The sequence below is a fragment of the Sus scrofa genome, chromosome 15 (genome assembly GCF_000003025.6).
Source record: "Sus scrofa isolate TJ Tabasco breed Duroc chromosome 15, Sscrofa11.1, whole genome shotgun sequence".
NCBI classification, from domain to species: Eukaryota; Metazoa; Chordata; class Mammalia; order Artiodactyla; family Suidae; genus Sus; species Sus scrofa.
In genome coordinates this window covers 156,666-171,505 of record NC_010457.5, presented here as the reverse complement: position 1 = coordinate 171,505, position 14,840 = coordinate 156,666, and the positions used below count along the sequence as shown (strand labels likewise).

At 37.9% G+C, this 14,840-nt stretch overlaps 1 protein-coding gene across 4 annotated transcripts in view; it reads right to left on the bottom strand.

The window, feature by feature from the left end:
• Positions 2,847-14,840, bottom strand: part of STAM2 (signal transducing adaptor molecule 2) — a 53,363-nt gene continuing 41,369 nt past the window's right edge. For all 4 annotated transcript variants that reach the window (XM_013997353.2, XM_021076487.1, XM_013997328.2 and 1 more), the window contains 3 exons: positions 10,842-10,995; positions 8,145-8,314; positions 2,847-6,249 (listed from right to left, as the gene is read on the bottom strand). In XM_013997353.2, the coding sequence (XP_013852807.1) occupies positions 6,018-6,249; positions 8,145-8,314; positions 10,842-10,995 (556 nt within the window). In that variant the 3' untranslated portion in view covers positions 2,847-6,017. The remainder of the gene's footprint in view (positions 6,250-8,144; positions 8,315-10,841; positions 10,996-14,840) is intronic.

Below are 14,840 nucleotides of genomic sequence, written 5' to 3'. Positions count from 1 at the left end.
GAAATTCTGTATGCTGTGGGTGCAGCAAAATAAATAAATAAATAAATAAATAAAATAAAAACTTTTGTGCATCAAAGAATATCCAGGAGTTCCCATTGAGGCTAGCAGGTTAAGGACCCAGTGTGAGGATCCATGTTTGATCCCTGGCCTCGCAGTGGATTAAGGATCAAGTGTTGCTGTGTCTGTGGCATAGGCCCCAGCTGCAGCTCAGATGTGACTCCCGGCCAGGGAACTCCCATAAGCCACAGGTGCAGCTGTTAAAAAATTTTTTTAAAAAGAATATCATAAAGAAAAACAACCCAATGGAAGAGAATATATGCAAGTCATGTAGCTATTGAGTCTAGTATCCAGAATACATAAAGAACTTACAACTCAATAACCAAAAAAAAGACAGACAACCCAATTAAAAAATGGGCATAGGGCTTACATATTTTTCCAAAGAAGATATACAAATGGCCAAGCATATGCCAAGATGTTTAACATCATTAGTAATTGGGAAAATACAAATAGAAACAATGAGTTACCACTTCACATCCACCAGGATGGCTATCATTTTTAAAAATGGGAAATAAGTGTTGGTGAGGATATAGAGAAATTGGAATCCTCATGTATTGCTCCTGGGGGCATGGATATTTGGCAGTTTCTCAAAAATTTAAATATAGAATACCACATGACTCAATAGTTCCACTCTTAGGCACCGATCGAAAAGAACTGAAACTGGTACTCAAATAACATGTACACACGTCCACAGCAACAAAAAAGTGGAAACAGCCCAAGCATGTGCTGTATGAACCTCATATACTATGGTATATGTGGAGATGTGCCTCAAAAACCTTATGCTAAGTGAAAGCAGACAGACGCAAAAGATCTAATTTTGGGAGGTGGTGGCTGCAGGACATTGTGAACATACCTAAATGCCATTGTCCATTTCAAAATGGCTAATTTTATATGACTTCACCTCAACTTTTTTAAAAAAGGTAGCAAGCTCCCAGGACCAAATGTAATCAGTACAGGTCACTGACTTGCTGTAAAGAAATTGGGAAGTCTTTTATTTTCTTCATTAATATAAAAAAAAAAAGGTGTAAAATAAGGACAAAACTCTGTTCTTCACTAGCCTTTCTGGGAAATAAGACATCCAGTTTTCTGGTTTCTTCTGTTCTTCTGCTTGTCTTTGAACATTCCTCCTTTTGTCCAGTACTGACTACTCAAGATTGGTAGAAGAATGAATAGTAAATGCATAAACTATAATCTTATTATGCCTCTGGCATAAAGAAATTATTGAAATGTAGTTATCTTTTTAACTTTTTTTTTTTTTTTGCTTTTTTAGGGCCACACCTGCACAATATGGAGGTTCCTGGGCTAGGGGTCCAATCGGAGTGAGAGCTGTCGCTCTCATGACAGCCAAATGAGATCCGAGCCACATCTGCAACCTACACCACAGCTCATGGCAATGCCGGATCCTTAACCTACTGAGCGAGGCCAGGGATTGAACCTGCAACCTCATGGCTCCTAGTCAGATTCATTTCTGCTGCACCGCAACAGAAACTCCGAAATGTAGGTATCTTTTAAAAATCACTAAAAATGGGATTATGGTAGTTTCATATATTTATGCAATTTTACTGTACTTTAGAAAAAATAAAAGATTGCTATTTGTCTCAGAACTCTCGTGACAATTTTAATCTTGTAAAAGCTTGGAATGTGGAGTTCCTGTTGTGGCTTAGCAGCTTAAAGACCCGAGGTGGTCTCTTTGAGGTTGTGGATTTGATCCCTGGCCTCGATTTGTGGGTTAAGAATCTGAGATCGCAGATGTGGCTCAGATCTGGTGTTGCCAGAGCTGTGGGGTAGACCTGCAGTTCCGATTCGACCCCAGACTGGGATGGGAACTTTCGTATGCCACCACAGATGCAGCTATAAAAAGAAAAAAAAAAAGAAAAAAAAAAAAAAGCTCAGAATGCTTGGTACTCAGATTTCACTGTATAGTTTTATCCAGGTTTACTAGCTTCCTAGTGCTGCATAACAAAGCATCTCAGAGTAGCTTAAACATGAATTTGTTCTGAGTTTTAGAGGCTAGAAATTTGAAATCAAGGTGTCAGCAGGGCCATGTTCTCTCTGAAGTCTCTAGGGAAGTCCTTCCTTACTTCCTCCCAATTTGGTGGCTCCAGGCAGTCCTTGACTAGGGGCAGGATAATTCCAATCTCTGCCTCCATCTTCACATGCCTTGCTTGCTGTGCTTGTTTTCTCTTCTTATAAGGACCCCAGTCATTGGATTTAGAGCCCACCTGAAAGCCAGGATGCTTTCACCTCAGGATCCTTAATTAATCTGCAAAGACTCTTCCCAAAAGAAGTGACATTCTGACATTTTGGGTGAACATGAATTTTGGGAGGACACTATTCACCCCACTACACTATGTAAGCAAAATAATTTCTCTTTTTTTTTTGGGACCACACCTGCGGCATATGGCGTTCCCAGGCCAGGGACTGAATCCTGTAGCTATGGCAACACTGGATCCTTTAACCCAATGCACCGGCTGGGATCAAATCTGCACTGCTGCAGCAACCCACGTCATTGCAGTTAGGATTCTTAACCACTGCACCACAGCGGGGCCTCCATAATTTCTCTTTTTGACACAGGGTTTCTTAAAACTGCAAATTCAAATTTGGCTTGGTAAAATTAGAATAATTCTTCTGGGGAAAATTCTATTAAAAAATAAATCTGTAATCTTCCAAACAAATTAAATTGAATTAACAAAAAAATCAAATTCCTAGAATTAAATCCTCCCTTTACTTATTGACTAAAACTGATGTAAGAAAAATGCCTTTTGACAGAAAAAAGCATGACAGATTGGTGATATATTATTTATAATTTATTACTTACAAAAATAACTTCAGCTTTCTCATCACAATGACAATTTAGTAAATCCTCTCCTAGAAGTCAGGGGACTTGACACAATTTTTACTAAGAAGAACTTTCTTTTTAAATCCCTAAGCCATAATATTTTTAAAATCTAAAGACAATTTTTTAAAAATTTAGATGGTGAAACTATAACAATCTTCAAAATATACAGTGAAAGTTGTCAGTCAAGTATAAACTCCTAGTTGAAAATATTATAATTATTTAATGTTCATGTAATTTTATAGTCAAATCACCAAATTACAAGACAATGTTGGTAGACCATACATTTTCCAAACTATAAGAACAGATCCCACTTCATATAGTTTAACACCCAGGGGAAATTTTTCCTACATTAGTGAAAATTAATTTTATTATAAATTTTCAGGAATTCTTTCTAATGCACCAAGATTTCATATGAAAAAGCAGAAGTTATTTTTATTTTTCATAGAAAATAGTATGTATGAACCTAATGTAGAAATCTGATGTTAGACAATTCCTTTGGCAGAAAATATTTAAGTATAAACAGGTCTTAAAATAAATATAATCCATAAGATCATGAAAAAGAAAAATAACAATCCTGTATTTCTTATTAACACCAAAAGTATTTCAGTACACAGATTTTATACTATCAACCTGCAACACAAAATTCATTACAGTATGGCAAAAATAAAATTATTTTAATTTAAAAGGGAGAAGAAATTCTGGATGGATGTATAAAATTTCACAGATAAATGCCAATATACACTATATACATGTTGCATGTTATAGCATTCCAAAACTATATTAGGTGAATTTAACTGGCTGATCCCAATTTCGTAGGTGTGAAATATTTATTCTAGCTCAAAGACTTAAGCAAAATTAAGGTTTTACAACTAAGATCTCAATTATACATGAAATATTTACACAAACATTAAAATAACTGTTTATTAAATATTGTTTGGGAAAAATGTAAGATATCCATATATATGCAAACATTAATTATTTTCAAGAGCAGCTCTGTAAATGCTTTTTTATGTTGTTTTCTTTAAAGAATAAAAGATTCATTTCCAAAAAAGGAAGGTGCCATTTTAGAATTTTTTATAAGTATATATTGAATTCACATGGAAGGAAAATACTGGATAAAAAACAGAATAGAGACATGAAAGGTTAAAACTTTTTTTCCAGTTACTTATATTTGAAATAAGACAGTAACAGAAATTGGGCTTTTAAATACTGCTTGTTTTTTCCTTTAAATATAGACCAAGTAGTATGTATAAGACCATTTTGTTTTAGGATACAGTTTCTTTGAAAAAGGAACATACTTACATCAAATTTCTGTAAATAAATAAATGACAAAAATTTCCAGAGCACTGTCTTCAAATGGATTCTTAGAAAGACCAAGGCTTTCTTAAAAAACAAAAAACACATAAAGGAGTTCTCCTGTGGCACAGTGGATTGGATCCTTGGCTTGGGAACTTCCACATGCCAATGGATGCGGCTCCCCCCCCGCCCCGGCCCCCCAAAAACCCTCAACGATAGAGAAATCTTGCTTCTGTGCATGTTACCTTTTAAAAACTAAACTTAGGTCCATTGTTTTTCCTAGTCTGAATATCATGTATCTATGCATATGTATTTGCACTTTGTGTTATCTAAAAAGTTGGCAGATGATGCAGCAGTATGCACATTTTTAGAAGAGAAAACAATCCTTATTGGTTTATTACCTAACTCCTATGGTATGTGAAATCTATTAATACTATAAACTCACTTAAAACACAGGCTTCAGGAAAACTGGCTTGATGGCTTCCCAATAAATCCATTGCCTACTATTATTCCACAGGCTCAGGATTATTTCTGAAAGGAATAGCCAAAATTTTCAACAGTCTGGCATACAGAATGGTACTCAAATCACTTCTTTAAAAGAACACATCAATAAAAGGACACATCATCCATGGTTCGTATATAGTCCATCAAATTATTAGGAATGTCTCATAGCTCAAATTCACATGTAATCCATGAAAAGGAAGTGCAGCATCTTTATACTCTACACTACAGAAAAAAACAAACAAAAACAAGTGGACCATATCTTCATTAGAATCAGTGGCAATTCTAAGTGCCAAAGACCCTTGTAGGAAAAGAAATGTTTTTTTTCCAAGGAATGGAAATGTTTTCAGGGCCCTTCCTCAGCCCACTTTTGGCAAGCCTGGGGGACTAGCTAAATGCTTTATCACACACCTGCATTTATATGGTCTTCACTGATAATAACAAAACATTTTTGTTCCTCCCAAAGTGCTCTTGCTTCTGTAGATAATTAATGCTAATTATTACTCAACACATCACTGAGAGCAAAACTGACAGTATCAAAAACAAAACTGCAATTTAAGGAGCCAAAGTAAATATGCAGGGAAATGAAATGCTGATATAGAAACGTTTGTCTCTTAAAAGAATGGTGGGTGGGAAAATGAAAAAAAATATGCAGACAAAAAAATATTTAAAGGCTTTAGTGCTCTTCTAATTACCATGACATTTTAGGGGTAAATGGTGGTTTCTTTATAATGCTCCTACCTCATATTGTTTTTTTTGTTTGTTTTTTTTGCTTTTAGGGCCACACACGTGGCATATGGAAGTTCCCAGGCTAGTGGTTGAATTGGAGTTGTAGCCACCGGCCTATCCAGGAGCCAAAGCAACACCAGATCTGAGCTGTGTCTGCGACCTACATCACAGCTCATGGAAACACTGGATCTTTAACCCACGCAGTGTGGACAGGGATCGAACCCAAAACCTCATGGTTCCTAAGTCAGATTCGTTTCTGCTGAGCCACAGCAGGAACGCCATAGCTCATATTGTTTAGTGTCATAGTTACAAGGCTACTTGTTGGTTATCCTGATCTGAGAGATTTGAAAGTAAGAAAAAACTAACTAAAAGCAACCTGAAGTTGCTTCTCATTGAAAATTTGACTTCAAACAAGTTGGACTTGAAAAAACCTTTTATGGGCCTATCAGAGTACGATAAGTTTTTGTGCTTTATTTATTCATGTGTCTTTTGAGTTGAAGAAAAAAAAGTTTTCTTCTTTTAATATTTTCAGATTAGAATCACAAGGGTCAAGCAATACATTATGAAGGCTTTCGAGAAAATGCTTCGTTTGTTTTTAAAGGAGAGGCTGCTGCTGATGGTAATTTGCTTGCTGCTGTGCAATGGAATGAGCTGGAACTGCCACCGGAAAGCCTGCCAACTGCGGCAAATTGGAAGTAGTGTTCTGGTAAGATGACATATCCACAGACATCCCCATCTGCTGTGCGTAAGCAGCTGTACCAGTAGCTGATTGAAGGTTAGAGTTCTGGTTCATATACGCAGAATTGGAAACAGTGTCTTGTCCAGCGCTATAAACAAAATTTTAAAAAGAAAACCATACTTACTTCGCATTATTCAGGTTATAGTCAGAGGTCAATCATCATGAGAAAATAAAAACGTCTTTTCCATCTTTTTAACTGTATATAGCCCTACTATTCTGATTTGGATTTAACCACTCCAACTAGCCAACACTCTCGAAGTAATTTTTATATTTGGGAGGAAGAAAGTATTCAAAAAGAAATAATAAAGACTGTAAGGCCTATCTGTTTTGTCTTCTCCAAAATCTCTCCTGGAGAATGTTTACAAGTCTTTTGAGGAGATGCAGATTGCTCCCGCCAGCTGCAGTGAGAAGAGAACCCCAGCTCAAGTACACCCTCAACCTCTGTTCTCTCTTCCCCCTTCTCTCGGTCAGCACAGAGGAGACCACTCTTCCTTACACTCTTTACACTTTTGAATTCCTACATAAAAATAAAGGCAAGGACTTCCTGTCATGGCTCAGTGGAAATGAACCTGACTAGCATCCGTCTATGAGGATTCAGGCTCAATCCCCGACCTCCCTGATCAGTGGGTCGGGGATCCGGCATTGCCATGAGCTGTGGTAAAAGTCGCAGATGAGGCTTGGATCTTGCCTTGCCTCTGGTGCAGGATCTGGTGCAGGCCAGCAGCTGTAGCTGTGATTTGACCCTAGCCTGGGAACTTCCATATGCTGCAGGTGTGGCCCTAAAGAAAAAAAAAAAAAAAAAAGAAAAAAAGAGAAAAAAGGAATAAAGGCAGGGAGAATGTGTAATCCACATAGGGACTTGAATCTATCCTCAAGATGGTCCTGACCTATAGTTTACTTATTAGCACCATACAAAAGAAACAAAAACAAACCTAAAAAACAAAAACAAAATACCAAGTTGAAAAATCACACCAAACTGCAGGACTTTTGCTTGTTCCTGTAATTACTATAGCATGTCTTGTGAAAGAGATACGATTTATTTACTTTTTATTCTTTACAGCCACACCTACGGCAAATGGAAGCTCCCAGGCTAGGGATAGAATCAGAGCCGCAGCTGAAGCCTATGCCACAGCAATTCTGGATCTGAACCACATCTGCCACAGCTTGCAGCTTAACCCACTGAGTGATGCCAGGGATAGAACCTGCTTCCTCAGAGAGGAACGCTGGGTCTCTAACCCACTGAGCCACAACAGGAACTCCGATATATTTTTAATGCACTAAATACACTGCTTCGATACTGGCGTATTCATGTCTACACTCCTCCAGTTTTCTCTCTACTATTTCTAGTCTCACCCAGGATAACATTTTTACATTTTAATTGAATTAAACACCACTATGACCAGATTTTTTTTAATTTCCAGATAATATCTAAAATTTATACTCATGGAATATAAGAATGAGTAGAGACCTCAAAGATCATTATATTACTATACTGAATAAACATTTTATGTGCCAGAAGGCAAGATTTAAACATGTTTTTCAGAACAGAAGTGTTAGTATAAAAAATTACACTACAAATTCCATAGCTCAAACACACTTTTTGTAAGAGTCAAAGTAACAAAAATTTTTTGATTTTTAGGAGTGCATGCTCCTAAAATTCATCTAGGATTACTTTGGTAGGCTGATTACAGCACCATGCTAAGTATATTATTGGTTTGGTGCCTATAAGGGACAGTTAGCTTTATTTTGTTCCAGGATCCCAGATTATAAGCCAGGTCTAGGCACCATTTCCATACAGGCAGCAAAGCTAAAACAGCATCATTGTGATTTCATGGGATCATGAATGTGCAGTTCTAGACTTTTATCTCAATAGCAAAAGAGGGCACTATTATTATAAAAAGAAGGGTCTAGTTATTCTCATTCTGAAAGTCTGTGAAAATTTAATGTCTATACCTACAAAATTAACACAGCTCTCCAACTTACCTTAAATATGGAGTTTGACCAGGCTGTGTTGTCACTGAGGAATTCACACTTGGAGGCAGAGATCTCAGTGGACCGATTTGATCTGGTCCTAGGCTGTAGCTCTGGGCAACGGTGACTTGGTGAATACTTTGACCCATATAGTTTCCACCATGTGGCTGAACTGGATATGTCTATTAACCAAAGAAAAAAAGACGGACTCACTGATCTCCCAAACAGCAGCCTAGCAATACTTTTAAAACTTTACAAGACTTAAATGAAATAACATGTTATAGTTCTTTGGGGAGCAATCTGATTCCACCCCTCTAGTATAAACAGTAGAGAGCTTAATCACAGTGCCCAATCTATGGAAATTTATGATTTACTTGCTTATTCTTTTACTCCGCAGGGGGTTGAAAGGAAGGGAGGTGGTGAATTTTCAAAGAGCAGGTTGGACTCCATCCAGGCTGCCTATTACTAAGTAACACGTCTTGCTGTAGAGCCACAGAAACCTATATGCTCCCTTGATGGGCAACCCAGTATCACTTCAAGTCACCATCAGAGAGATGACCTTCTTCACCCCCATTTCAAGGCAACTTATTCAACTCTTTTTAAAGAATGAAACATAAAAGAAAAAGTTGAAGAGTAAACGGTATCAAGGCAGGGTACAGGCCCTCCCTGTTAATGCCTCTATCCTGCCCAGGACAGATAGGACAAAAGGAAAGAAGAATTGTGGGTAAAGGAGATGTTTCCTCAAGAAATAGCAAAATGGTCTAAGTATCTGGATATTTATACGTGCCCTACTTAATTTCCAGGATAACATCTCTTTAAGGACAGGATCTACCATCAGCCTACCAAATGTAGCATTCAGAACAATACACATTTAATAAATATCAGATAAGATCTATCATTGCTCCAGTTTTAAACTATGCTATTTTTAAAGCAAAGACCAATGACATGAAAACTTAGAATACTAGAAATGCCAAATCAACTACTATACTAAGTACAATCATATTACCTCCTTTGCAGACACAACAGCTCACTGACAATGGGGCTGGAACGGTGGGAAGGGAACCCTTCTGCAGGCTCCTGAATGGTCTTCACAGATACAACTAACAGGGTGGTACTCCAACTTTTTCTAGTGTGAACTTTTTTTTTCAAATTGGAATAGGAACTCTGAATATCTCAAAATACTATTACATATGAATAGTGTCGAGAGGATTATGTGAAGAATCAAACTAGATAGAAAGCTAACTTCTAAAAAAAATGAGTTGTATTTAGTGAAACACAAATTGTAAATAGCATGCAACAGAGAAACCTGACATAGGAATGACAGCCTTTTACAGACACACAAAGAAGTAAATACAACACACAGTCCTATAATACAATGGTGCAGACATTTCTATTTTGTTCCATTTTCACAGCAGCAGCAGCAGCAGCAGCAAATAATTCTTTGAAAACAGAAGCAACACTGAATAAACTCCAGCTGTCTTTTGCACTCAGAAATCCTTTCTACTCTCATATGTTCTTCATTTTCAAAAGTTCGAGACATGGCATATTTGATAAATGTATCTTGTCTGACAGTTACCATGGTAACTATTCTTTTTTTACATAACAATTATGTTGTGTCAAGTCATCTAGATTATGCACCCACATTTTAACTTTTCTCCTTGGTGTCCCCTCCACACAATCTTTTACATACCACTTATCATAAATCAATATGAAATTTGTTCATCCAAGCTCATTCTGAATTCAACCCCTAACTGGCTGAAATTTGAAAAAGGCTTCAGAGTACCGGATGCTCATCAATACAAATATTCACTTTAGCTGGGAAGCACAGAAGAGGTGTAAGTCCTGGAAGAGATGCTGTTCATGAACTGCTCATGGAACCTAAATGTACAGGCTTGCATCATATCCTCATCATGCATAGATTTTGAACAATTTGAGTTATGCATCTATGAAAATACAGACCATGATCTAAGAACAAAATAAATTCAATAAGCCTTTTAGTAATCACATAAGTCAAAGAAATCTTAAAAGAAATTTAAAAGACATGTCCAATTTTGCTTGCTGAGCAATAGGAACAGCATCAGCACCTCATCTGGAAGACTTCTGATATGCCAGGCACTGTTCTAAATCAAAGGATTTATACTTTATACTTACAAAAGGAATTTATACCTACATAAAGGATTTATGCTTGTATTTACAAAAGCTTATGAAAAGCAGAACTCCCCTCATGTAGTTAATGGGGCTCTTTATTATGTTAAAAATGAACTAACAGTGACCCAAACCATAGCAGTGACCATGCCAGACCCTTAGCCCATTTAGCCACCAGGGAACTCCTGGCATCATTCTGATATGAACATTAATTATTTAGCCAACATTTTTTTTGACAAAGATGAAGTTTAAAATTTTATTCATGGACCACAGAAATTTTAATACTATCCCTTAAAATATTTTTTTCCTTTTTCAGCCACAGCTACAGCATAAAGCAGCTCCCAGGCCAGAGAGCAAATCCGAGCCGCATCTGCAACCTACGTCACAGCTGGCAGCAACACCGGATCCTTAACCCACTGTGCTGAGCTGGGGATCGAACTGGCAACTCCACAGAGACAAGCTGGATACATTAACCCATTGCACCACAGCAGGAACTCCAAAAGCAAATTTTTTAATTGAAAAAATTTTTTAATTTTGAACGATGTTCTCAAAAAACATGCTCACCTGCACTGGAACCCCAGCTGATGAAGGTGGGTAATGTCCTGAATGATGCAGCTTTGAATAGACTGAATATACGGGAGATTCGTTCACCAACTTGTTATACAGTTCCAGAGCCTCCAAGACTTTTACATTCAATTCAGACAATTCTGAATGCTTCCTAATACAGAAGAAAAGTATGTTACTACTCTTCAAAAATTTTAAGGACATACTTAGTAACACAAATTTTTTTTAAATTTAGCACATTTTCTATTCATAAAAGGTTTTTTTAATATACTATGGAAGAACATTCAAAAGGGGGAAATGGGAGGAGGAAGTATTTAATTTATGTAATGACTGGGCTAATTGGACTCTTTTTTTTGGCCAAGCCCATGGCAATGTGGAAGTTCCCAGGCCTGGGACTGAACCCATGCCACAGCAGTGACCCAAACCATAGCAGTGACCATGCCAGACCCTTAGCCCATTTAGCCACCAGGGAACTCCCAGCATCATTCTGATATGACTTCTAAATAGGGAAAGTCCTTTCCACATCTAGTAAAATGCAGTCGACTCAGAATTTTGGCACTATTGAAAATTTTGTTTCTTATATTACAGGTTTGTGTTGAAAATTCAATTACAAAGAAGAGTAATTTCTAATTTAGGAAGAATACAAGCCTTAATTAAAAACCTCAGTAGAAAAAAGTACTTACTCAGGCAAGGCCCAGAGCGTATTATGAAGTGCAATATGAATGGGATAAAAGCACATTCACAAACAAAATCACATACATTTTCATTTGCTTATACTCATGAAAGGATCAACTAAAAGAAAATTAATAATTTTCCTTTAAGGAGTTCCCGTCATGGTGCAGTGGAAACGAATCTGACTAGGAACCATGAAGTTGCAGGTTCGATCCCTGGCCTCGCTCAGTGGGTTAAGGATCCAGTATTGCCATGAGCTGTGGGGTAGGTTGCAGATGTGGCTTGGATCCTGAGTTGCTATGGTTGTGGTGTAGGCCAGTGGCTACAGCTCCAATTAGACCCCTAACCTGGGAAATTCCATAGGACACGGGTGTGGCCCTAAAAGACAAAAATAATAATAATAATAATTTTCCTTTAAAATGCAAACAAAACCCATACATAACTACATAAACTAGTCTCTACTGATTGTTCATTGGTTTCTTTTGAAAAAGTTGAGTAAAACCAGGTCCAAATAAGAACATTTTCAAATTTGCATCTTCCACTCTGCCAAAGGAACTACAAAGCAAGTCCTTTTGATTTGGTACAGTTATATCTGTTTCCCTGAGTGTAATAAAGAATTCCCTTGAAACTGACAAGGTCATAAAAGTTAAACAGCCACTTTATCTGGCCTAAAACACGTCTGCTAACTAAATGTAGCTCTGTGAGTGTGTGTGTGTGTGTGTGTGTGTGTGTGTGTGTGCGCGCGCGCGCGCGCGTGTACACAGAGAGACTCAAGACACAAGAGGCAGAAACAGGCATTCAGACCCAGGGCAACCAAATACATGACCTGGACTGAGTCCTATCAGGACTTACCACCTTTCTCTATCAAAGACTATTATGTCTGAAACAAATAAAAAGCGCTGGTTCCTCTCTTGCATGTGTGACTGCAAAAAGGAGGTCAAATTCTATTTTCAGAAATGGTAGTTGCAAATCACATAGGAAGCTTCAAAAATTAGTGTCCATGCTAACAAATGTGGCTCTAAGAATCAACCCTAGGCAGCTGGTCCACATAACCCAGCATGCTGATGAAACACCAGGGGAACACAGGAGATGACTTCGCCCCCTTGTGATCACCTTCGAGGATATGAGACATGACCCCAAAGTAGTAACAAATTTTGACTGAACTATCCTGGGACAGAGAAATTAGACAGAAGGCATAGTTCTCCCCTTCAAAAAAACTGTACTCTATTAGGGAGACAAGGCTAAGAACATGAAAAATAGCAAATGATATAAGACAGCATATAATTGAATGCAAAGTTCAATGAAACAGAAGACATACAGATGGCCAAAAAACACATGAAAAGATGTTTAACAGCACTCATTATTAGAGAAATGCACATCAAAACCACTCTGAGGTACCACCTTACACCAGCCAGAATGGCCATCATCAAAAAGTCTACAAACAATAACTGCTGGAGAGGGTGTGGAGAAAAGGGAACTCTATTGCACTGTTGGTGGGACTGTAAATTGGTGCAACCACTGTGGAAAAACAGCATGGAGATTCCTCAGAAAACAAAAAATAGAATTACCATTTGATCCAGCAATCCCACTCCTGGGCACCTATCCAGAGAAAACCATGACTCAAAAAGACACATGTACTCCGATGTTCACTGCAGCACTATTTTCAATAGCCAAGACATGGAAACAACCTAAATGTCCATCAACAGAGGAGTGGATCAAGAAGATGTGGTACATATACAATGGAACATTACTCAGCCATTAAAAGGAACGAAATACTCGCATTTTTAGCAACATGGATGGATCTAGAAATTATCATGTTGAGTGAAGTCAGTCAGACAATGAGACACCAACATCAAATGCTTTCACTGACATGTGGAATCTGAAAAGAGGACACCATCTTTGCAGAACAGATACTGCCTCACAGACTTTGAAAAACTTACAGTTTCTAAAGGAGACGGTTCGGGGGGGTGGGGGGATGCGCTTGGGTTGTGGGATGGAAATCCTATGAAACTGGACTGTGATGATCACTGTACAAGTATAAATGTAATAAATTCATTGAGTAATAAAATTTTTAAATTAAAAATAAATAAATAAATGAAACAGGGAACAGAAAAGTTTAGAGGAGATTAATCTGACTGAAAAGGCTTTATGGAGAAGCTAGGACTTAAGCTGTCACCTGAGGACAGATGGATAGGCCAAGCAAAAAAGGAAGCCTACGCCAGGTCCATGGAGCCGCATGAATTAAGGCAAGCAAAAGGAATGAGAAGGGTACACAGGAGAAGGATGAAAAGGGCCATCTGACTGAGACGGTAGGAAATGACTTTTGGAAGGCAGTAGGAAAGACTGTTAGAACAGCCTGGAACATAGTTAAGTTCAGACTACTGATCTCTCTTCAATAACTCTACCTATACTTTTTTTGGAGTGATTTACATATTTATCCAATATAATTTCCCAGTATGATAAATGCTACAAAATTTCATTCTGTACAATGACAGATAGAAATGAAATGTAAAACTTAATATTCTGACAGTAAAGCTTTCCTTACTAGGAAAAACAAACTGATGATGATCCATTCAAGGGATGAAAGAATATTTTATTCAACTCTGAGTGATTGAGAAGGGTAAATAGTCAATAAAAATTTGTTGAAGAACAGTAAGTATTTTCCAGAAGAGAAGCTGCATCTGCAGTCAGTGGGCATGGAACAGAAAATGCCACCTGGCCTATTCAGAAACTGAAATTGAAGAGAAAACTGGTTAACAGGTGAGCTCTCAAATAATTAACTCATATCAGAAATAATCACTCTAGGAGTGATTATTAGTAGTTAGCGAACCTGGCTTAGTAGTTAGCGAACCTGACAAGCTGGCTTAGTAGTTAGCGAACCTGACAAGCATCCATGAGGACAAGGGTTCGATTCCTGGCCTCACTCAGTGGGTTAAGGATCCGGCGTTGCTGTAAGCTGTGGTGTAGGTCACAGATGAGGCTTGGATCTCGAGTTGCCGTGGTTGTGGTATAGACTGGTGGCTTCATCTCCAACTGGACCCCTAGCCTGGGAATCTCCATATGCCGCAGGTGCGGCCCTAAAAAAAAAAGACAAAGGAAGAAATAATCACTGTAATTTTTAATTGTTCTAGACCATTTCCTCTGAAAATATTCTTTTTATCAACAAAAATAGAACTAGGGAATTCCCTTCACGGCTCAGCAGTTAAGGAACCCAACTAGGATCCATGATGTGGGTTCCATCCTTGGCGTAGGATCTGGCGTTGCTGTGAGCTGTGGTGTACGTTGCAGATGTGGCTCAGATCCCATGTGGCTGTGGCTGTAACTGGC